This window comes from Geotrypetes seraphini, chromosome 7, assembly GCF_902459505.1.
Source record: "Geotrypetes seraphini chromosome 7, aGeoSer1.1, whole genome shotgun sequence".
In the NCBI taxonomy this organism is placed as follows: domain Eukaryota; kingdom Metazoa; phylum Chordata; class Amphibia; order Gymnophiona; family Dermophiidae; genus Geotrypetes; species Geotrypetes seraphini.
Window position 1 is genome coordinate 112,836,834 of NC_047090.1, and position 25,522 is coordinate 112,862,355.

The 25,522-nt window shown below is 40.8% G+C and overlaps 1 protein-coding gene across 1 annotated transcript in view; it reads left to right on the forward strand.

Annotated features, from left to right (window-relative positions):
• The window catches only part of STARD9 (StAR related lipid transfer domain containing 9), a 224,778-nt gene that overhangs the window by 19,784 nt on the left and 179,472 nt on the right, over window positions 1-25,522 (forward strand). Inside the window, exons 2-3 of the mRNA XM_033951109.1 lie at window positions 4,874-4,943; window positions 8,739-8,855. Coding sequence (XP_033807000.1) covers window positions 4,874-4,943; window positions 8,739-8,855 — 187 coding nt within the window. The remainder of the gene's footprint in view (window positions 1-4,873; window positions 4,944-8,738; window positions 8,856-25,522) is intronic.

A 25,522-nucleotide genomic window follows, 5' to 3' on the forward strand; every position in this document is an offset into this window, starting at 1 on the left:
TGGCAAAATTTATACAATGCTTATTTGAAAACCCTAAGAGGAAATTGGAGTCAGTATTAGGGCAGGGATCCCTATCCTGGATGGAGTGGGGGAACAACAGATTGGGAGGCGGCTTCCTGGGTCCCAGTAGCAGTTAATGAGTATGGATAAAATATAGCAAAAAAAAAAAAAATTATAGTCTTGTCTTTTCATTAATATCTGTCTAAAAAAAATTAGAATGTCAGAATTATAAATTTGGTATTCAATTTTTTTAGAACCTTGTGGCAATACAGATATGAGCTCACTGAAAAACAGGCGAGTCTATTTATTTATTTATTTGGATTTAGCTCACAACTTTCTCATTTGTACATCAAGGCTACTTATACTGAGGACAATCAGGTATAATGCAATGGTACGGACACTGCAGATAAAGGCCAAATGGTCCACAGTGATCATTATCTCTTCCTCTCTCTAAGAGATCAAATGTGCCTATCTCATGCATTCTTGAATTCAGACGGTCTCCATCTCCACCACCTCTTCCGGAAGACTGTTCCATGCATCACCCTTTCTGTAAAAACGTATTTCCTTAGATTACTCCTGGGCCTATCACCTCTTAACTTCATCCTATGCCCTCTCATTTCAGAGCTTCCTTTCAAATGAAAGAGACTCGACTCATATGCATTTATGCCACGTACTGTAGATATTTAAACATCTCTATCTTATCTCCCCTCTCTCGCCTTTCCTATAAAGTATACATATTGAGATCTTTAAGTTTGTTCCCATATGCCTTATGACAAAGACCACACACCGTTTTAGTAGCCTTCCTCTGGACCAACTCCATCCTTTTTATATCTTTTTGAAGGTGCTGCCTCCAGAATTGTACACAATATTCTAAATGAGGTCTCGTTAGAGTATTATACAGGGGCATCAATACCTCCTTTTTCCTATTGCCATACCTCTTACTATGCACCCTAGTAGCATCCTTCTAGCTTTACTAGATCTCAAAAATATTGCACTGTACCTACCACTAACAGTTAAAAAAATATAATGTATAAAAACACAAAACTGTAATAGAGATGTACAAAAAAAGCACAATATAAAAATAACAAAAAAGTTGAAAAATGTCTGTTGCCAAGATTGTTGTTTTGTGAAGGATGCTTTTTTGTGATATGAGCTGCCAACAGCCCATGTCCCTTTTACCACACCTTTAAAGAGCTGGCTACACATTTCTGCACAAAATTGAATTTGTATTTGGCATGATATTAATCTGTGCTCTTTTTTTTTTTTTTTTTTTTTTTTTTTTAACTTTTCTGGTTTAGAAATGCTGGGCTTCCATCCGCTCCTGCTTTTACATATAATATTCAAGACCACCTCTCTCTAATTAGATTAGGGTTTTTTTGTTTTCCTCTGCCTTGTTATCTGTTTGGAGAGCGCATGCCAGATGAAGCCATATTCTTGTATACTAGTCTTGTGGCTAAATTAAGATGCAACAAAGTCTTACGCATCATGGTTTTCTGTGCATTTGATAGTGGCAAGATTACCCTTTTGTTTTAATTTCAGAGTAGATCATGGGTAAAAGATCTTTTCCTGCTTTATCACTGAATATATGAAGAAAGTAGGTGCCTTTTTTATTATTTAGTTTTGGAGCCCAGGTAACATTGGAGGAATAACCTAATGGTTAGTGTAAAGGCCTGAGAACCAGGGAAAGTGGGTTCAATTCTCATTTCCCACTGCAGCTCCTTGTGACTCTGACACCCCCCCTCCCCCCCTGCTGCCCTAGATACAAAATAAGTACCTGTATATTTTATTTGTAATCATTGAATGATGGAATATCAAATCCCATTTCCTTTCTCTTTCCTTAAAATGGAATTAACCCCTTTTCTACCCCCACCCATCCCCCACTTTATGGGTTTCAGCCTTTTTTAAGTTAAAGTAAAAATTTATTTATTTTTATTGAGGAGGTTCTCTGAATTATTTTTATGACAGCGGTGTGGTGCGATTGAGATTCTTCTGATTGACTGAATAAAATGTAAGCAAAAAATTACAATTGCAAGAAGGTCACCACCAGTAGGATCAAGTGGCTAGTAGTAATTTTCACCCTGGAGAAAAGTACATTCTTTAGATTGTGAAACTTGGATTATTGTACAAAATATCAATAAATGATCCGCAGAGCTTAACTTAGCCTAGGTCTTTTTCAGATACCATTTTGAGATAGTGAGGAACTGTTAGGTCTAATCCAGTTTTAACCCCTTTTGCTTTTTCTGCTGTCTTTAAGTACTTGGGTACTTAGCAGGAATTGGTCTGTAGTTACAACCATCAAGTTGTAACTGGAATTTGTTGCCAGAGAATGTGGTGAAAACAGTTAGCTTTGCAGGGTTTGAAAAAGATTGGAATAATTTCCTAAAAGAAAAGTCCATAAATCATTATTAAGATGGAAAAATGCACTGCTTATTTCTAGGTTAAACAGCATAAAACGTTTTACTGTTTGGGATCTTGTAATCTTGTCAGATAATTGTGACCTGAGTTGGAACAGGATATTGGTCTCTCCCAGTATTGGCTCTGTTTATGTCCTTAGACATACATACCTGTTTACCTTGCTGAGGAGTTACCTTCAAGCTATGGTACCAAATGATGCTAGTTGCAAGGCAAAGGCTGCACAGAAATCTCTGCATGTGATTAAAAGGACCTTAAGGTCTTTCAAAGCCCTGTTATCCATGTTGGCACTATCAAATGACTTCACCTAGAAGTATGTCTAATTTGTCTTGTCTAAAGAAAACCCTCTTTATAGTAAGCAGTTTTGTTTTCAGTAATATAGAATCAGTCAGCCAGCTAAGAATTCCTTTCTTGAAGAGTTTATAGTCTAAAATGGGTACCTGAGATAACAGGAAATGAACTGATTTACCGGGATCACAGGAAATTTCAATGGCAGGATATTTTGGATATTTTTTTCTTAGGAATAATGTATTGTATTATGTTTGTATGTTAAATCACCTCAGTGCCCCTGGTAGAAGGTGATATATCAGACTTAATAAACATTGACATAACTCCTTTTGCTTTGTTTACACTCACTCACACTTGTTGCTGAGTTCTATTATGGAAATATGAGACTGAAGCAGGAATAACCTATTTCTAGCAAGGACATTTTGGCATTGATGTAGCAGAGGCTGTTCTGACCAGTGTTTACTTTTGTATTTGTTTATCTTCCTCCATGATTTGTGTTTTTATTCTTCTGTCATTTATTAGCAGACTTGTTTGTGTTGTGGTTATAGGGATCATTGGAATAAAAATTGAGAGGCCCAGTTAGGAGACAGATGGCTTGGCAACAAGAGTTTGAAATAAATGGTGTCTTTGGAGAGGCCAGCAGTAGACAAGCGCTGTCTAGCCTTCTTATTTTTGGTTCCTAAGTTACCTTCCTACTTAGAAAGAAAATGACATCCTGCAATTGTTATATTAACAGAATGTGATTAAATTCTGTCTCAGCTGTTGTAGGTTCAGTTGAATGACTTGCATTTGGGTACTTCAATGTAGAAAACCATTATATATTGTTAAATATTGGCCCAATGTTTAAGTCACAAAACTGAAGATCTCTAACAATAGTTAAGAGCAGTAGTAGTTTAGTGATGGGTAAAACACATATGTAAGGTAGTGCTCTCTTGGCAATTGTGCTTGAATTTGAGGGCCCATTTTCAAGTGTTGCTACTAACCTAACATAAACCTTCATCCAGACCTAGTACCTCTTAATGGCAGGAGCCATTCCCACTGGCTCATGAAAATGGCATCTCCTGCTTTGCCTGGTGCATTCTGGGATGCACTGTGTAGGGCCAGTCTGCCATATAAGGGTATTTTTCTGGTGACATTTTGTGGTAGAGATACAGCTCTACTGCAAGACTTACTGCATCTCCCCTTCTGTTAATAACAATAATGAATGAATGTCATAATAATTTGAGGCCTCCATAAATTGTGTATGGGACTGTGACATGTTCCTATAAAAATGGCAGGGGGAGGGAGGAGGACAGAGTACTTGCCTTATAGAAGATGAACAAAACAAAGCAAAAGCGAAGACAAAGAGAGATGTCTTAATAAAGGTTATATTTTGGTTGATTATCTTTATTATAAAAAAAAGTCCCAACAAGGATCCAAGTTTCAACATCAAATGATGCCTTCATCAGGGGATGCTAAAACCATAAAATAAACGTAAACATGATGTAAACGTTTATATATGTGTAAAAATGTCAAAACTTTCAAGATACCATGATAAAAAATACATCCAAAAGGCAGTCTGAAAATAACATACATATATATATAAACTGTATGTATGTATATACAGTTTGGCCCGGATTCTGTAAACTGCATCCCGATTGTAAGCAGCTGTAGGCGTCCTACAGCTGTCTAACCAGCCAATCGGGATGCACGTTAAAAAAAAATTGCTCCCCAGGCAGGCCACCTATATTGAAGGTTTTCCAAAAATATTTGTTGCCTCCTAAACCAGTGGTTCTCAATCCATAGCACATACGAGCCATTTAAGGTTTAGGAGTATTCATGAGAATAGTACATGAGGTAGTTATTCAGATAAAGTATGACTGCAAATCAATCTCATGCATACACTTGTACATATCCTGAAAAACTGACTGGCTGGGGTGTCTGGAGGATGGGTTTGAGAATTGCTTTTCTAAACTGTATTTGCATTTATCCTGTACATGGAGGCTGAACGGTAATAGATTTATCCTGATCTTTCATTATGTATCCTGTATGATGAAAATTTGTCTCCCCTTTGTACTTGACACACCTAATGGAAATTGTTTGTTCAGATTATTTTTTCCCCCACCATATACTAACATATAAACCCATGGAAAACTGAGTGATTCACATATTGTATTTTCTATTGTGTTTTTAGAGAGCGTGCAGAAGGAGCGAGAATAATTGTAGAGGTTGATGACAAAACAGCAAGAATAAGAAACCAAAAGGTTAAGTTCTATTTTTTGATGTCCCCTTCCTTCTTGTGCTTCCTGCATCCTGATTGTACAAGAGCGGAGAATTTTGTGCCATTATGAATGCCTGTTGTACTTTGCTTATGGAATTTTCCAGCTGTGAAATTTTCAGGGGCACAAATATATTGGCATGCTCGCTGAGCTGTTCCATTAGCTGCAGTTTTGTAGAATAAAAATAAATAGCTTTAACCTTCTCAATCCATAGGAACAATTACTTCCAGCTTTTTAAAATTTATTTTTTAAATTCATAGTAATTGTGAGGTAATTTTGAAATCAGAGGCTTATCTAGTCAGGTGAGTCTGACTTCGGTACTGAGAAAGATGGTAGTAGGGGCGCTGATAAAGGACCGCATCATCGAACACCTTGACGGACACAAACTGATGAGGACCAGCCAGCATGGCTTCAGCAAAGGAAGATCTTGCTTGACAAACTTACTGCACTTCTTCAAAGGAGTAAATGGGCAGATTGCCAAGGGTGACCTGGTTGACATCATCTATCTAGATTTACAGAAGGTGTTCGACAAGGTCCCGCATGAATGTCTACTTTGAAAAATTGCGAGACATGGAATCGAGGGTGATATACTCACGTGGATCAAAAATTGGTCGGCGGATAGGAAACAGAGAGTGGGGGTGAATGGACAATACTCGGACTGGAAAAGCGCCGCTGGGTTTGGTGCTTGGGCCTGTGCTCTTCAACATATTTATAAATGACCTAGAAATTGGCACGACGAGTGAGGTGATTAATTTTGCGGACAATACAAAGTTATTCAGAGTAGTGAGAACACAGAAGGATTACGAAGACCTACAAAAAGAAATCTGAAAAGGTTATCATGCCATTATACCGGGCCATGGTACACCCCCACCTGGAATACTACATCCAATACTGGTCACCATACATGAAAAAGGACATAGTACTACTTGAAAGGGTCCAGAGAAGAGCGACAAAAATGGTTAAGGGACTGGGGGAGTTGCCATACAACGAGAGGCTAGAGAAACTGGGCCTCTTCTCCCTTGAAAAGAGAAGACTGAGAGGGGACATGATCGAAATATTCAAGATATTGAAGGGAATTGACTTAGTAGAGAAAGAGAGACTGTTCACCCTCTCTAAGGTGAAGAGAACGAGAGGGCACTTGCTAAAGTTAGAAGGGAAAAGATTCCATGCAAATGTAAGGAAGTTCTTCTTCACTCAGAGAATGGTAGAAACCTGGAACGCTCTTCCGGAGGCTGTTATAGGGGAAAGCACCCTGCAGGGATTCAGGACAAGGTTGGATAAGTTCCTACTGGAACAGAACATACGCAAGTAAGGCTAGACTCAAATAGGGCACTGGTCTTTGACCTAAGGGCCGCCGTGTGAGCGGACTGCTGGGCACAATGGACCACTGGTCTGACCCAGCAGTAGCAAATCTTATGTTCCTTTTCTTCTTCCTCCCTTTCTGCCAACCATTTTCATTTAAACACTAATTTAACCTTATCTACTGGAAATCTGAACTGTTCTTTGCAGTTCTAAACATAAGATTCTTGAATGCATTATTTTCCAGTTAGTGTAAAATATACTTTTCATATCTCACAGCATAATAGTGCTTTGAGTTTAAAAAGGGATTAGACAAGTTCCTGGAGAGAATGCCCATAAATCATTATTAGCCAAGTAGTCTTGGGGAAACCATAAGGATTACATTTTCTTTGGGATCCTGCCAAGCACTTGATTGGCTATTGCTGGAAACAGGATACTGGACTTGATAGACCTTTGGTCTGACCCAGTTTGGAAATTCTGATGTTACATTATGTTATGCCCAATATTGTTACTACACCATATGGGTCTGAGTCCTATATCCCACTGATTTCAGTGAAGTTTAAAGTGTCTACCGTGTGGCCAAATATACCAACCAATTCATTCACTTCTATATTTTAGTAAAGTTGCAGAGCATTAGTTTTGAGAAACTATTCTAATTTATGATATTAAAGCATTTTTTGTATATATTATTTTCCTTTTTAGCTATATATTTTCAGCTGTTTTTAAAGTGTGCTCTAAGTATTTTGTTTTCTGTAAGATCTATTTTAATCAAATAGCCTGCCTTAATATTAGCATCCAATCACCTGCATATACTGTATATATATATAAAACATAATCAACAAATAACCAATAACACACACACTAATTTGTGGATAAGTATTTGGCTGCAGCTTTATTAAATATTCACATCTTTAACTGACAGTTCAATCCAAATACAACATCAAATATCCCAGAGCTGCTTCATGTCTCAGAGAGCTATTCGGTGACAAACTAGCTCCCTTTAATTTTGCATTTTTAAAACATCATATAAGCATGACCTACGGTAATGCCAGGCCTCCCCTTGTAGCAGTGTCGCCTAAGAGGGCTACATTTTAATTATTTATGAACTTCTCATATCATCTGAGACTAATCATACCCCCCACCACCGCCACCATTTTCATCCCCTTACTTCACGTAGAACAAAATCTTTTCCAGAGAAAGGAAAATGGTAAAACCGGGGGACATAATTTGAGGTTGAGGAGTGGTAGATTCAAGAGCAACATTAGGAAATTCTACTTTACGGAGAGGGTAGTGGATGCCTGGAATGCACTTCCGAGAGAGGTGGTAGAGAGGTGACTGAGTGTAAAGAAGCGTGGGATGAACACAGAGGATCTAGAATTAGAAAATAATATTAAATATTGAACTAAGGCCAGTACTGGGCAGACTTGCACGGTTTGTGTCTGTATATGGCCATTTGGGGGAGGATGGGCTGGAGAGGGCTTCAATGGCTGGGAGGGTGTAGATGGGCTGGAGTAGGTTTTGACAGAGATTTCGGCAGTTGGAATCCAAGCACAGTACCGGGTAGAGCTTTGGATTCTTGCCCAGAAATAGCTAAGTAGAAAAAATTTAAAAAAAATTTAAGTTCAACCAGGTTGGGCAGACTGGATGGACCATTCGGGTCTTTATCTGCCGTCATCTACTATGTTACTATGTTCACAACTGTGATCTCTCCACCCTATCCCAAACCCCTTCTAAACCCCCACCCCAAAGCCCAAGAACCACCAAATTCAAACACAAAACAAAGTACAAGGGGGAGGGGGGTTAAAATTACAAAACGTGCCACCTAACTCTCCCCTTCCTTGTTCCTCAGACTAATCCTTCCAAACCTGCCAAATGTTTACACCAATCCCTAGCACAGCCCATCCCACTGTTTGTTTATTTAGCTTCACCAATCCATAATTCCATTACATGTCTACTTCCACTCTTGCTATTCTCTTCCATATCCACTGTCCTACATAGCGTTCACTGCCTACATTACCTCCCTTTATCCCTCCCCCACCCTTACCCCATTTATACAAATCCCACCTGCAGGTGCTCAGCTAATGTTATTAACACACCAAATTAGTCTGGTGTTTCTCCTAAAAAATGGATATCGCTAAAGATTTAAATTGAACCATAGAACAGGAGTGCTCAATAAAGGCTGCAGACAGCTTGATTTTAAGAGTATCTTCATGAATATTCATTAGGTGTATTTGAAGACGCAGAGTTTAAGAACAAGGTTAGTTTACAGAGTTTTATCTTGAAAGCTGGATGTGCTAGTGACTCCAGGGATTGCACTTTAGACTCCCTGCTACACATGATAGGCTGCTGAAGGAAATATCTTTGTGTATGTATTGGTCTTTTCAGTATTTTCCTGTTTCTGTTTCTCTCTCAGCAAATTTTTTTGTATGTTGTGAATTTATATATTTTTTAAAATAACGATTGACTTGTTTTTCTTGTTAGCTTGGCAATAGACTTGAAAGCTCATGCGATACAAGAGAACGGATATTGGAGTTTGGCTTTGATTACTGCTATTGGTCAGTTGATCCTGATGATCCCAAACATGCATCTCAGGAAGTGGTAAGTGCTGTTGCAACGATTTCATTGTTTGGTTTACTTTTTGTCCAGAGCTACATATTTGGATGTTAAGGAACTAGTGGAGAGCTCCTGTATTTTTCTGTTTGCAATAACATATATTCTTTTCTTGAATTTAGGGAGTGCTGTTTCCTAAGGTCCTTGTCCTGTGTAATACGTAATATGTTCTGCAGCTGTTGGAGTAATGGATGTGTTCACTAACTCTCAAAGGCCACATTTATGGTGGTGGTGATATGCATCAGATTTTGTTTTTGGACTGAGATGAGTCTGTAAAGAATCATCTGAACCTGAAAGGGACCATCATTAACTGGCAAAAAATGTAGCTTGCTGAGGAATCCCATGGTAATTTTACCATATGCGTGTGTTACCCATGTGTTAAAAATTTTTAATTTTTTGTGCAGGCGGCATGTCTGAGGGCAGAGAATGAGTGTGTTCTGCACTAATCAGTTAGCATAGCTACCGTATTTTTCGCTCCATAAGACGCACCGGACCATAAGACACACCCTAGATTTAGAGTAGGAAAACCAGAAATACAAACATTCTGAACCAAATTGTGTACTAATAAATACCAGGCTCTGCACCCAGCCCCCCCCCCCCCACACTCCCTGCCAGGCTCTGCACCCAACCCTAAACTCCCTGCCAGGCTCTGCACCCTGTCTCCCCTTCCCTGCCAGGCTGTTCCTTTCATTTTTCATATACACACAGGAGATATAAATTATCAAAACTGACACATTTTGATCACTAAATTGAAAATAAAATCATTTTTCCTATCTTTGTTTGTCTGGTGATTTTATGAGTCTCCTTCCTTCCTTCCTTCCTTTCTTCACTAGGGCCCAACAATTGTCCCCTTCTATTTCCTCCCTCCCTCCCATGTCCCAAGTTCGTGCCTCCTCACTGCCTTCCAGCTTTTGTCCTTCGACCTAACTCCCTCCCATGTCCCGGGTTCGTGCCTCCTCACTGCCTTCCAGCCTTTGTCCTTCGACCTAACTCCCTCCCATGTCCCGGGTTCGTGCCTCCTCACTGCCTTCCAGCCTTTATCCTTCGTTCTCCCTCCCTACCATGTCCCGAGTTTTTGCCTCCTCCCCCTCACTGCCTTTCAAGCCTTTGTCCTTCCTGCCACAACAGACACTGTCTTCCTCCTTCCCTCCCTGCCACGCTGATGAAGCCTACCTACCCTCCGCCGATTCCTCCTCCTCTGGCCCGGGTCCACCACTGCGCCGCCACTCAAAGAAAGGAAGGGCCAGCATGCAGCGATTGCACGTCGCCGGCCCACAAGCCTTCTCCCGACATCAGAACTCTCCTGGTGAGAGATTTGAAAGCTTCCCAAGAGGGTTCTCTGAAGCAGCATTTTCATGCGAAACGTGTCGGAACCCCAACAGTCAGTTAAGTGTAATTTATACATTATAATTTAATACTTAATAACACAAGCAGAAATTTTAATGTATATCACTGAAAAGCAAGCGCAAGTGCAATGATTTGAGAAGAGACGTTGTCTGGTGGGTGTAACCTACAGATGGTCTCATCTGCTTAAGATCTATTCTTTGAGCACCCAAATGCACTCCTTGTAGATCTCGCATCAGTTCTAAAAAGGTGACTTGATGTCCATCATTGATATTGCTTTTGATTAACGCCTAAATTTATAGGCATAACTTTAAATAAATTCCTCAATTAAGGTGAACTTTAGCTCCTAATTTTGCCTGAAAATAGATGCAAATTTAGGAGCCCAGCCTTTTCTTTCAGGCCCATTGTGGTTCTATTTCTTTCCTTTTCAGTTCTTCAGGGCTTTTTTGATTATAAACTTGAGTAAACTGAATTGTTTGGCACAAACTAGGATTTCTTTAAATATATTAGCAGAATCTATTTCCTGTGAGTGGATGTTGGCCAACTTAGCCTCTCACTGCACTGGCCTTCTTATCATCAGGCATATTGTTACTTATGTTAACCCAGGAGCAAAATTCATGGTTGATTGCATGAAATAAGGCAGTAACGATGTATTATATGCAGAAACTGGATACAGACATTGAATACAGACATTGAATTTTAAGTATTATAAAAATTTCTTAACCAAGTTTACTCATATTTCTGGTCATTGCTGGGAGAGTGATTCCGGGTTAATGGCAAATTTATTCTCATGGCTGTTGTGAGCAATGTAATGTCTGTAGTTTAGTACTCTGATCTGAGCCAGGCTATAGTTACCTTCTTTATTTCTGTTGTCTTCATTAGGATAGGCAAAATAAATCCTACATCCAGCTGGCACTGTAAACTAACAATACTACTAATAAAAATAATAATAAAGCTTCATATTGGATGGCAGTAGGAGAAGGATAGTGAATTTCAGTGCTTGAATACCGAATCTACATGCTGTTGGTCTGGATAATAATTTTATATGTGTGGAAATAATTTTATAAAACGTCACTTATAAAATGTCCATAAATGTGCCTATTTTATGTGGGTATCACTGGAACCTATGCATAGATGTTCTTGCACAAATTTACACCTGTTTTTAGGCAGTTGGAAATGCGTACGTGTACTGTATCAGCGTGTGTTATAAATGTAGACTTGTACATCATGACTGTGACCAGTTGCCCCCACCTATGTGTTTATTTAACGTGTAAAAGTAGGCAGCATGTTGTGTGCTTGCTTTTTATATGCGTACACCCCTATGCAATTTTATAATAGCCGTTTCCTGTGTAAAGCACATTTTAGGCAGGAAGGATGACATAAAATCACAGAGCATGCTTGTGTAAAATTATAATTTGCTTATCAACGAACCCTTTATGCTCTTATAGCAGATCTTATAGCAAATCTTGTTAATTATACAATAGTTAGGAAGGGGTGTAACTGTGAGAAAAGCTAAGTTACATTCTATTTCATTTGATCATGCTGCAAATGCAAATACAGTGGTGCCTCACACAACGAACTTAATTCGTTACAGGAGCAAGTTTGTTATGCGAAAAGTTCGTTATGTGAAACGCGTTTTCCCATAACAATACATGTTAAAAAAAATAATTCGTTCTGCAGCATAAAATATGCTAAGATGACATAAAAAAAGATAAATTTGTCAAAATGGTGAAAATGGTGGTCTTGCTGAGGCCAAACTCTTTGACGAGGTCACACTGTTTTACCCCACATTCACTCCTTCTAATTATTTCCCGTTTCATTTCAACAGAAATCACCTTCCTGCTTTTTTTAGAAGCCATGATATATAAAAAATATTGAGTTTATCTTAAAAGGACGACTGTATACAGTGAGAGAGGGCAGTTAAGCGCAGTGACTAACGACTGCCTGCAGTGCCTGCGCGGAAGGATGCAATACATCGGCAGCTCGGGCGACTTCGTTGTGTGAAACGAAGTTCGTTGTGTGAAACGAAGTTCGTTGTGTGAAGTTCGTTGTGTGAAACGAAGTTCGTTGTGTGAAACGAAGTTCGTTGTGTGAATCAAGACATGAAGTTCGTTGTGTGCAGCGTTCGTTGTGCGAGGCGTTCGTTATGCGAGGCACCACTGTATATAGCTGTGCTGCACTAATGGCTCCGAAGCCCATAGAGGTTTAAAGGGCTTCGAGGCCGTTGCTACACGGCTTTGTAAAAGAGGTAGATAGTAGTAAAAAATCTAAAATATAATAATTTAAATTAAGGATCAATGAAGAGGTTTGTCTTTAGTGAGTTATATTACTCAGAAGACTATCTGAGAATCCTGGTAGTAGTGATAACTATTGTATAATTAACAGGATCTTGCTATAAGAGCATAAAGGGTTCGTTGATGAGCAGTTTTTTTTTTCTGAACGGTGATTTACTGATAGTCACTCACAGGCCACATAAAAAGAGGATCCTGGGTAAAATTATAATACTGAAAGATTATGCCTATTTTTACACAGTCAGTCCAATTCATCTTTTCCCCCCAATCCTATGTTGGATAAAGCTTTTATTGGGTCGCAGTAGAGAACTCAGTACGCCTGATCTTTGGTTTAACTAAATCTGACAGATTTACACCCTTCGATATCAAACTTCATTGCCTTTCTTTTGAGGCCAGAGTTATGTTTAAACTAGCTTGCTTCATATATCTTATTCCCACTTTCGTTTTGCTACTTCTCTTAGACAAAGGAGGTTAGGTCATCTTCCTCTGATTTCATTTCCTTCATCTAAAGGCAAAAGAAGGTTACAAATATTTGAAGTGACTTTGTTGTTTCAGGCTGCTAGAGAGAACGCTAGGATATTTATTCCTCCTTGTTCTTTTCTATCCTTTAGGAAGAACACTATGACTATGCTCTTCAAACAATTTGTATTACTGTACAAAATGGTGCTTAACTTTGTTTCCTTTTTTTACATTTAGGGCTCCTTTTACTAAGCTGCGATAGCATTTTTAGCGCACGCAGGATTTTGGCGCGCGCTAAACCCGCGCTACGTGGCTAGAACTAACACCAGCTCAATGTTGGCGTTAAGGTGTGGCGCGTGCGGCAATTCAGCGCGTGCTAAAGCCGCTATCGCAACGTAGTAAAAGGAGCCCTTAATCTTCTTTAATATAATATTGTCCCAGAGGTTTGTCTTTGTTCTGGCTCTTGGTGATCGTTTCCCGCTTTGAATGTCAAGGTATTAGCGGCCTATAAGACCAGATGTTATCTTTGATTAGTATCTCAAACACAGCAAAAAGGCCACCAGTAGACCTAGAAAATTATGGTTGGTGGGGTCACTTGAGAGGCGCCCTTACAAACGCCAGGTCCCAGGTTCAGTTCCCTCACAGATGATTCACCAGGAAGTAGAATCAAAGAGGCACAGCCAGAGGTGATTGCATAAAGAATATATTATAGAAATAGACTTACAGAAAAGTAGTATTCATAGGCATTACAACAATTAAGCATTACAATTAAGTAGAGAGCAAAGCAGTTTCCCTGCCTTACATAGTTCAGAGACAAAGAGACAGAGAGTCTGAAGTTCTAGGGAGAGCCAGAGAGAGAGAGAAAGAAAGAAAGAACAAGAGAGCCAAGACCCAAGAGCCAAGAGATAGATAGATAGATAGATTCTTGTGTGTTGCAGAGAGGAGGCTTTTATAGCTTGGAATCTTATTCTGTGTATAGAAACTATTGAATGTCCCAGTATCTTTCTGTTTAGAATTTGTAAACTGTTTGAAACAATGGTTAATTTAATTGATAAGGAGGGTGTGATACTTGCAGGCATGGTAGATGGGATTAGTCTCTGGCTTCTTTGTCCCATTCAAGCAGCCTATCTTCTTGATCATGATTCAATCAAGGCTACTTAAAACATATCAATCAGGGCTACTTAAAACAGTCTCCCTGCCCTCAGGGTCTATCTGCATTCACATGCCAGAGTCAGATTGATATAATTTCCCATAGGCCTTCGCTGACATAAGTAATGCCAACTAAAAATGCTGAATGGTAGCGATAGCTATGCTGACATATGGTACTTAGCTCGGGTCATAAATCACGCCCGGCTTTCATAGTCGAGTGACTATGATTTGCCCTGGTCACCGTCTTCGGGCACTTGAGTCTTCGTCTCTATGTATGAGCTATTTGTAATTTTCTAGGTCTACTGGTGGCCTTTTTGCTGTGTTTGAGTAGTTATACTTCTGATTAATTTGGGACTGTTTATCTTTGATTAGTAACACACATAATAAGTGATGATAGATAAGAGTGATATACAGTATATGTTCACCATCTAGTCTGCCCATCTACAGTGGTCCATCCAGTTTTGCCGAGTTGAGCTTGGTCTACTTTGGAAGCAGTTCTTTAACTGGATGCTTTCATTTAGCTGCCCAGATAGTACAGGTAGTGAACCGATTCTGTAAGGACACTTGGGCGTCAAAGTGTTCTTAACTGAGCACAGCGTTGGTGTACCTAAATGTCTATGGCTGGTGTAAATGGACTCAACCTAAATGCGGTATCTACTTGTGTAAGTTAAAGTATCCTGTAAGAGGTCTGCATAAATGCCAGCCTCTCCCTCACATTTATGTGCTAAGCCATTCAAGCACGTAATTATACAATATTGCTTGGGTGCTCTACTGGAGTGTGAGGTGCAGAGGTTAAAGCTACAGCCTCAGCACCCTAAGGCTGTGGGTTCAAATCCCTCGCTGCTCCTTGTGACCCTGGGCAAGTTACTTAATCCCCTCATTGCCCCAGGTACACTAGATAGAGTTTGAGTCCACCGGGACAGATAGCGAAATATGACAAAGTACCTAAATGTAAATCACTTAGGATATAAATGATATATATATATATATATATATATATATATATATATAAAAGTATATATATATATATATATATATATAAGTATATGCATACTGACGAGGATAGCAGTATTCTATAAATTTAATGCACTTAAATTTAGGCAACCTATTATAGAATGAGAGAATTTATGTATAAATTCCCATATGCTGCCCAACATCACTTTTTAATGTATTTTACTCAGCCTTTCAACTTCTTTATTACATACTGTTGCTCTCCTATCTGTCCTAAGCATGCCAAAATCTGTTAACAGTAACAACCTCCACTGGTGCTATCGGTAGGCCATTTCAGGCCTTGCCATAGTCAACATTTAGGGGGAAGTTATCAACAGGGAGGGCACTCTCTAAAGTTGAAAGGGGATAGATTCCGTACAAACGTAAGGAAGTTCTTCTTCACCCAGAGAGTGGTAGAAAGCTGGAACACTCTTCCGGAGTCTGTCATAGGGGAAAACTCCCTCCAGGGATTCAGGACAAAGTTAGACAAGTTCCTGCTGAACAAGAACGTGTGCTGGTAGGGCTAGTCTCAGTTAGGGTGCTTTGACCAGAAGGCCGCTGTGTGAGCAGACTGCTGGGTATGATAGACCACTGGTCTGAGCCAGCAGAGGCAATTCTTATGTTCTTTAACAGGTCCCTTATATGCACTGAGGCTTGGTTACTAATAATCTGGGTTAACAGTAATATAAACCATCTTAACAGTAGCCCATGTTACTACTATTAATTATTTCTAGAGTGCTACCAGATGTGCACAGCACTGTACAGAGTCATAAAGGAGACAGTCCCTGCTCAAATTTGCTTATAATCTAAACAGTCAAGACAGACAAACAGAATGCTAGGATAGGAGTTAAAGTTAGAGGGGACGGTTAAACTGCTGGCTAGGGTGGTGAGCAGAGAGAGGGGAATAGGGTTATGAGTTGAAGGCTGTCTCAAAAAAGGTGGGTTTTCAGCTTGCTTTTGAAAAAGGGATGGGGTGTGGCAGATGGACTCAGGCAAGCTGAAAGGAACCAAGTATGGAATTGGAAATAGAGGAAAAGGGTACAGATAAAAGCAATTTGTCCGAGAAATGGAGTTCTCGGGGAGGTATATAAGGAGAGATACTGAGGGGCTGCAGAATGAACACACTTGTAGGTGTGTAGTAGGAGTTTGAACTGTATGTGAAGGCAGATAGGGAGCTAGCAAAATGATTTGAGGAGAGGGTGAGTTGAGTGTAGTGAGGTCGGCAGAAGATAAGTCGTGTTAATACCTCTCCCATTTCTCCCCATTCTTACAAAACCAATGTATAAGCTAATACCCTTAGCCTGTGCATAATTTGAAACATAATCTCTCTGTGCAGGTCAGCTAGCATTCTTGGAAGCCCCCAAAAAAACCATGGAAACATGAACTTCAGCTAAGCAAAAAAAGAAAAAAAACCGCACTGTTAATAAGCTGTGCAGGTAATCTCAATCATCCATTCAAAAGAAACAAAAATGACAGAAAATTATGAGCACAAAAAGTGGAGAAAAACAAACCTCATACACAGACAGCCGGGACAACACTGTACCCTAAGCCATCTGTATCATCACTGGTTTGAAAAAAAACTCCACACATAAATATCTTTCATTAGGTAAAGATAAAATGATCTATCCTATGGTTTTTTTCTTCTGTGCTCTGGTTCTTTTCCTTCATGTTGTGAGGGGGATCAAGATGATGGGGCTATATCTGAAGATGATTCTTGATGTTTGTTTATGTTTTTTAATATATATTTTTTGCAATTTATTTTGCATTCTCCAGGTTTTTTTCCACATGATATTGTCTGTTTACTAATGTAAGGTTTCTTACTGTAGTGCTTAGCGAATCACGTTTGTGATGATGTCATGACGCCCGGCTCTTTTTGAATGAATCAGGCGCATCTCTTGGTCCTGCGGCCATTTTGGAGTTGCTGAAGTTGGTGCAGAGTAGCGTGGAAGTTTGCTACAACTTTTAAGTGAAATGTGAAAATTTCCTCTGATGTAGCTTCTTTGATGAAGCGAAGCAGAAGTACTTGCTCTCGGGAGCAGCCTTTGAAGAACATAATGAAATAGACAGCCACAGACAGACGATCTTCAGATAAGTTTTATTCCATTCATGCTTCATTTCTTGAAAGCATTTTTTGTGAACTCTATACTTGGGTTTATATTATACTAGTGTATATCGTTCTCAACTGTAGCCATTAATATATTGTCTTGTGCAGTGGAATTCAAATGGTTTTTCTTATTACATAGAGCATTTTGGACCCCAATTCGTTTAAAGAAATTAGATAGTTCAAAGTCTAATAGATGCTGGCACTGTCATCTCGAAGCCGGGGCTATGGATCATTTATTATATTATTGTCCCTTGATACTTCAATTTTGGAGATCTATCTGGGATCAAGTGAACAATATATTGGAAAATCCAGTGGCATTGACGTACGATACTATCCTATTTGATACATTAATGAGAGCTAAAAGTCAAATATCTGCTAGGAATAACAAACTTCTCTTTGTAATGACAGGGGTTGCGTTACAACTTATTTTGAAGTTGTCCCCTCTCAATCTCCCTCGAACAGAGGAGATTGAGAGGGGACATGATCGAAACATTCAAGGTACTGAAGAGGATAGACTTAGTGGATAAGGACAGGTTGTTCACCCTCTCCAAGGTAGGGAGAACGAGAGGGCACTCTCTCAAGTTGAAAGGGGATAGATTCCGTACGAACATAAGGAAGTTCTTCTTCACCCAAAGAGTGGTAGAAAACTGGAATGCTCTTCCGGAGTCTGTCATAGGGGGAAACACCCTCCAGGGATTCAAGACAAAGTTAGACAAGTTCCTGCTGAACAAGAACGTACGCTGGTAGGGCTAGTCTCAGTTAGGGCGCTGGTCTTTGACTAGAGGGCTGCCGCGTGAGTGGACTGCTGGGCATGATGGACCACTGGTCTGACCCAGCAGTGGCAATTCTTATGTTCTTATGGTTAAATTACACTTTCTGGTTATACTTTTAAAATGGAACGTTTGATGGCTATACAGCAGGGAAGGTACAGGAAATTTATGGATGTTTGGGAGCTGTTGACTAAATTTTGTAAGGAATGATACTGACTTTATTTTACTGACTTTTAAACATACACATCCAGGGAGGGAGTGGGGAGGGGTTTGTACTGGAACTGTTTTGGGCAGTTTTTAGATAGTTTCTTGTAGGTATTTATTTTCTTGATTAATAGGTGGGAGGGTGGTGGAAAGTAATTGCTTATGTAAGATTATTGTGCTTTTCCCTAGCAACAGCAGCAGATGAATCCAGAGACCAATGGGATAGCTCACATCCACCAGCAGTCGGAGATAGAGAAACTGATTAACAGGTGGTTCTATTGGCTGGCACTCCTCCTGTTTATTCAGTATTCTCTATCTCCCAGCAGGTGAAAGTCGCTATTCAACTAGCTCCTGGATTCTGGCTGTGACTGGAAAATTATTTTCTCCTGTTGAGGTTTCTCTTCAGTGACCTGGCAATGCTATTTCTCCTGTTGAGATTTTCTCTTCAGTGAGTTGTCAGTACTATTTCTCCTGTTGAGATCTTCTCTTCAGTGAGACAGGAGTGTCCGGTTGAACGGTGCCGGCTTCAGAGGTTACACTTGGGCCCCCCCTTGTCCATGCCTCACCCTCCCTCCAATGATAGAGGGTCTGCCCTGGTCCCTATTTTTTTCTTCTTTCCCATTAAAAAAAAAAAAGGGGACTATACAGCTGACTTTTTGCCCTGCTCGTGCTGAGCAGCCGGTGTTTCCCGGCGTCTACCGGCACTATTCAGTAGGTTGTGAGTATGTTTTTTATTCTACTTGTCTTTGAACTTTGTGGTTGTGTGAGAGCTGTGGGTTCTTTACTATGGCAGTTTTGTTTTGTGGTGGAATGTGTTTTTATATGAGGTTGCTTCGGTGAGGGAGCCTCTGTCTTCCCGCGCATAAGTAAGGAGAGCTTCTTTTCTTGCCCTGGCGCTTGTGCTGTGGGGTTGGTAGTTTCTGGGACATTGTTTTCTCAATGCTGCCACGGCCCGTGGGGTAATGCAACTGTGTGGCTCTCGGTGTGGTCGTGGGGATGTGAGGACGGCTCCAGGTGTGTTATACAATATCTGAACTGGAGCTGGGTCTTTCTGGAGCGCGGGTGGTGCGAGCTTGTGCTCCCCTGCTGTTGGGAGCCGTGCACCTTTCCCATTTCCTCCCCGAGGTGTGTTTTGCAGTGTATATTGCAATTTGTGTAAGAAGCGGCTGCACTGTTATATTTATGCCTATATATATATATATATATATATATATATATATATATATATATATATATATATATACTTGGGCTATGGGCTCCGAGTCTGTTGTGGGCAGCAATGTTCTCGGAGCTGGCCTGTTTTGGCGCGAAACAGTCTGCGCTTGGGTCGCCAGCACCATGTCACTCGGGGAGTTATTCTAGGCGGCTGACTTTCTCAGCGCAGGCCTTGACTTCTGCTTTGCCGGGCGGTGTGCTTTTGTTTTGGCTATGAGCTCCCGGTCTGTTTTGTACAGCGCTGTTAGGGGAGCCAGCCGGTTTTGATTCTGGTGGGAAAGTGCCCGCGCTTGGGCCCCCAGCGCCGCGGGGTTCAGTGACTCATGTCCTGCAGCTGACTTATCAGCGTGTACCGTGGCTTCTTTTTGTTTCGGGGTTGGATCGTCAGCCCTGTTGGAAACAGCTTTGCCCCGTATTGCAGTGCACAAGTTTGCTATGGTGTATATTCCACAGGCTTCTCTTGCCGAAAAAATAAATAAATGCAGCTAGTTGTTCTTGGGGGCTGTCCATTTATTTCCCTAGGCACTTACACATAAGGTTCTGATCTGGGTTTGGCTGCCTACGCTTGGTTGTGCTACCTTATGGGTTGGCAGACAGCACGGTGGAGTAGGTGACAAGGGCGTGCCCGTGTTTCATTCGGGTGGTTCATTGCCTCACTCGGGGTTCCAATAACATGCGGCGGTGTTGGAGGTTTCCTTAGGCCTTCTGCCTATGTGCTGCTGTCTGGTAGTACTCTAGGCATGTTTCTTCATGGTAGTATGCAGAAATTCCGAGTTGGGGATCTCTCTTGAGGCCTGATGGTTCTTTTCTTCTTCCAGTGGGCCAGCTTGTCTCCAGGGTTGGCTGATTTTTCATGCTTATCGCATGGTGGTCGCCTTCATGGCGCGTGCTAGACAGCCCTCCGCTCTAGTAGAATGGTCTAGGTGGCTGCTGATCCCTAGGGGCGAGAACCTCTGCTTGCGAGTTCGTAGGGTAGCTTGCGATGTATGCCCATTGAATTCTCCCCTTAAGCTCTCTTTTGGAGTGGAAACCTGGTCTGTTTCCGGCCAGGTATAGCTCGTTTCTCTGGAGAGGCGTATGCTGCTTCTGGATTACGCCTGATGCGCCTTGTCTTTCCTTTGCATGCTTAAAGTTCAAGCAGGTTGCTGAGTGTCCTCATGCTCCCTTTCACATTGCAAGACAGTGTTCTTTTTCCAGGTTTGCATTTTTCTCATGAGGGAGTAGTCGCTTTACTGTCAGGTCAGGGAGCTGTGGACATTTTTCAGGATGCTTGCACCTTTGCATCCTCCTCAGGTTTCCAGTTCGTTCATGGAGTCTCTCTGTTTTGTGTTTCTCTTTGAAGTGTTGCTGGTCCTCGGGACAGTTCTTGTAGTTCTTAGGGTACCACTTAATATTGGGTGGCCAAGACGGGGGCATTGGGCAGGCTGGATTCCATTCTGCTGCATTAGTTTCTCAGGGTTACCCATTTCTGCAGTCTACCTGGGAGTATATTTACATTTTCTCTATGGACTCCGAATCGGCACTAGGTTTGCCTGCCTCTCTTGGAGCAGCGCTTTCGGTTTTGGCACATTCCATTTCGCCTACCCAAGGGTTCACAATCATTTTGGATGATGTGATCGATGGTACCGTTTTGCGCTGCCAGGCGATTCATCTGATTTCTTCTTGACTGCCTGCTTGATTCGGACAACTTCCAGTATTGTGCTTTTCTTGTAATATTATATGGACATGAATTATTTGTATGCACAATTGTAGTTGGAAAATTTAATAAAGATTATAAAAATGAAAAAAATGAAAAGTCTATTTGAAAGTATGAGAGACTGATGAAAGATATTTATGTGTTGAGTTTTTTCAAACCAGTGATGATACAGATGGCTTAGGGTACAGTGTTGTCCCGACTGTCTGTGTATGAGGTTTGGTTTTCTCCACTTTTTTGTGCTCATGATTTTCTGTCATTTTTGTTTCTTTTGAATGGATGATTGAGATTACCTGCAGAGTTCTTTTTTTACTTAGCTAATTTATACGGCTGTGTTTCCCTTTATATATATTGGGGGTTTTTCAACATGAACTTTAGGTCAACTGTGGGTGAACGGTAGGCTCCTTCCCTTTGAGGACATAATTTAGGAATATGGGATACCCACAGGTGATCTTTTTTCACTATCACCAGCTCTGTGCCTTTGAGGAACAAGGGGGAGGGGAGGAAGAGCTATACTTGGGAGAAACTTTGCTAGAGAAAGCACTACGGACGGGCCTGGGGCAGGGAGGTCTTGGACAGCTTTACTGGTTCAGAGGGACCCTTCTGTATTTTATACCTCTCATTGGGATTATTGTTTGGATATGATCTATACTAATTCTCAAAGGGCATTTATCTTTCAGCATTTATTTAAGGTCTGTATTGTAATGTAATGTAATGTAATTTATTTCTTATATACCACTACATCCGTTAGGTTCTAAGCGGTTTGAAGAAAATATACATTAAGATTATAAATGAGAAGTAAGAAGGTACTTAAAAAATTCCCTTACTGTCCCGAAGGCTCACAATCTAACTAAAGTACCTGGAAATTAATAAAGAAGAGAAAATAAAGATGGTTGAAAAAAGAAAAATTCTATGTGAACTTATAGGATGGAAATTAAACTGACAGTGAAGAACTGTATGAAAAATACATATGGAATGCAGTTAGAGAGGGTAGGTTACAATCTATTTATGGTATTTGTTTAATTGGAAGGTGTTAAGGTGGGTAATTTGGGGGAATCTTCTGGAGGTAAAAGAGGAGGGGTTAAGATATTTGGATGAATTTTTTGAAAAGCAGGGTTTTGATTTCTTTTCTGAATGTTTTGAAGTTGTCTGATATTGTCTGTATTGCTGCCTATAAGATTTTCTACCAATGGTATTTGACTCCTGCCTGGCTGGCTCTATTGTTCCCCGGCTCCTCAGCCTCATGTTAGAGGAATTGTGGAGAGTGAGGAACATTCTTTCATATCTGGTGGACTTGCTTACATCACAATCTTATTGGACTTTTTTGTTACGGACTTTGGAGAACATCTTGCATTTTTCATATCCTTTTAAAGCGAACTTTTGTCTCCTGCACCTTAGATTGCCAAGAATTCCCAAGATAGCTCATTAATTTGCCAAAGCCTTTTTTGTAGCAGCAAAATTGGCCCTGGCACAGTGTTGAAAATGTCTAGTGATGCCATTGAAGGATATGGTTTTAGCAAAACTGGACTATATCTGCTTGTCTAAATTGACACTCTTTAAATATGGCCTTTTGATGCTCTTTTATAAAAATCTGGGACCCTTATTTGGAGTGGTGCAAATTAGTATCCTAAAGGGATTTCCCCCTTTTTTTTCTTTACTAGTGGTTATGAGCCAAGGGAACTCAGGTAGGGGGGCAGCTTGTTTTCATGGGTCTTGCTACTCTGTTTAGTATTTGCTATGTTAGATTTGTATTGAATATTTGACTTTCTGGTGGCTTTGTTATTTTATCTGCCCATTTGTAATACTCATTTTATTTCTAAATAAAACTTTTTTGGGAAAAAAAAGAAACATGAAAACATGATGGCAGATAAAGGCTAAATGACCCATCCAGCCTGCTCATCCGTAGCATCCACTATCTCCTTCTCTCCCCTAAGAGATCCCATGTGCCTGTCCTACGCTTTCTTGAATTCATAGTCTTTTGTCTCCACCACCTCTACCATGCATCCACCACCCTTTCTGTAAATAAGTATTTCCTTAGATTACTTCTGAGCCTTTGACCTCTTAACCTCATTCTATGCCTTCTCACTCTGGAGAGTCCTTTCAACTGACTCGCCTCATGCATATTTATGCCACATTAAACATCTCTATCATATCTCACCTCTCCCGCCTTTCCTCCAAAGTATATATATTGAGATCTTTAAGTCTGTCCCCGTATGCCTTATGATGTAGACCACTCACCATTTTTGTTGCCTTCCTCTGGAAGGACTCCATCCTTTTTATATCTTTTTGAAGATGCAACCTCCAGAATTGCACACAGTGTTCTAAATCTCACCATGGAGTCTTATACATGAGCATCAATATCTCCTTTTTCCTACTGGCCATTCCTGTCCATTTCTTGCTTTAGCATATGCTTCTGGTAATTAGTTAATTAATACAATCTGCTGACAAGTATTGTATATGTGTGTCACTATATCCATTGTTACCATTTTGCACTTCATAGTTACAGCAAGTACAGGCTTGTGGCATGAGGCTTATCGTTCAGTAATTAACTCGCATCCAGTAAATGTTGTATGGATTGCTTCATGTTTGTGCCAAATCTGTATGAAGATATGGACAAGAGAATTTTTTTTCTTCAGATAGTTCAAGCTCAGTGGACTTACTCTTTCTTTCAGAAATGATACAATTCAGATTTAGTACCGATATTAAATACAAGAAGTTATTCTTACTGTAAATAATCTTAAAATCAATGGGGTAATTTTTAAAAAGCATTTTTTGAGTAAAACAATGTTTTATGCAGAAATAAACCTTTTAATAAAATTGCCTGGCATATATACCTGTCCATATAGAATCTATACATGTATAAGTTTATTTGACTTGAGTGGAGGCATTCATGAGGGCAGAGCTGAGGTAGAGCTCATGTTTATGTGTGCGCTTGGGGGGAGGGGGGAGTCAGTAAATGGCACCCAAAGTTTGGTGCCAGGATGATCCATGCTAAGCTAGTATTCTGCAAAGAGTGCTCTGCATGGAATAACTTTCACAGAATACTACTTTAGTGTGCATTTTGCACCCAACTCTGAACATGAGCATTTACGCCTGCCAAAGATTGATGAAAATGCTGGCGCCCAATTAATGAAAAGTTCTGTAACATTGCACCTAAATTTTGGGAGCTCCTCTGACCTGCTCAAGCCCCTCCCATGGCCATACCCTGTTGGGATATACCACTGTATCTCAAACTGTGTGCTGGGACACACTAGTGTGCCTCTTGAGATTCCAAGTGTGCCGTGGCACACTGAGGAGGAAGAGAGGCGCTTGCCAGCTGACTTCCCTACGTGGTACGGCGCCAGCGCTGCCCGTTTCGCCGAAGGCCTGCATGTTTTCCCCTTCTCTCTAGCGCCCTCCAGCTTCCCCCCTGGCCTCCCGGTCTCACCTTAAGAGCTAATTACAGCAGCCTGCAGAGGATTGCTGGTAGGTAAAATGATTTTATTTTCAATATAGTGATTGAAATGTGTCAGTTTTGAGAATTTATATCTGCTGTGTATATTGTGTGTATATGAAAAATAAATGGAAAAAATTGCATTACAATTATTAAAGGGAATGGGATCTGGGGCAGAGCTTGGATGGGCCTATGGAGGTGTGTGGATGGGAACTCAGTTAATATTTGTTAGACTTAGGGGGTACTTAGCTTGAAGTAATTGAGAAACACTGCTGTAGGCAATTGGCTGGCATCAGTGCCTCTCCTCCTCTCCGGCCCTATTCCCTGCTGGCACCCCCTACTGGTGTCTCAGGGCCCATCTGGAGGGCCTCTGCACATGTGCGGATGTCCGTACACTTCTGGGTGCCTCAAGCCGTGGCCACTACTGTTAGTGTGCCCCGGCTCGAGAAAGTTTGAGAGATAGGATTAGGTGACACATTGACGAAATGGGTTGGGAGCTGGCTTGGAGGTAGGCTCCAAAGGGTGGTGGTGAATGGCACCCCCTCCGAAATGACGGAGGTGATTAGTGGAGTACCACAGGGCTCAGTCTTGGGCCCAATCCTATTCAACATCTTTATAAGAGACTTGGCAGAAGGGCTTCGAGGTAAAATAACATTATTCGCCGATGACGCCAAACTGAGTAATGTAGTGGGCAAATGCACAACAGACGAAGATTCAGTGCCCGACAACATGATGCACGACCTACTCCTACTGGAGCGATGGTCTAGGACATGGCAACTCAACTTCAATGCCAAAAAAATGCAAAGTTATGCACCTGGGCAGCCAGAATCCATGCAAGTCTTATACCCTTAATGGCGAGATCCTAGCAAAAACGGTAGCAGAACGATACTTGGGGGTAATCGTCAGTGAGGACATGAAGTCTGCCAATCAAGTGGAGCAGGCTTCGTCCAAGGCAAGACAAATCATGGGCTGCATACGAAGGGGTTTCGTCAGTCGTAAGGCG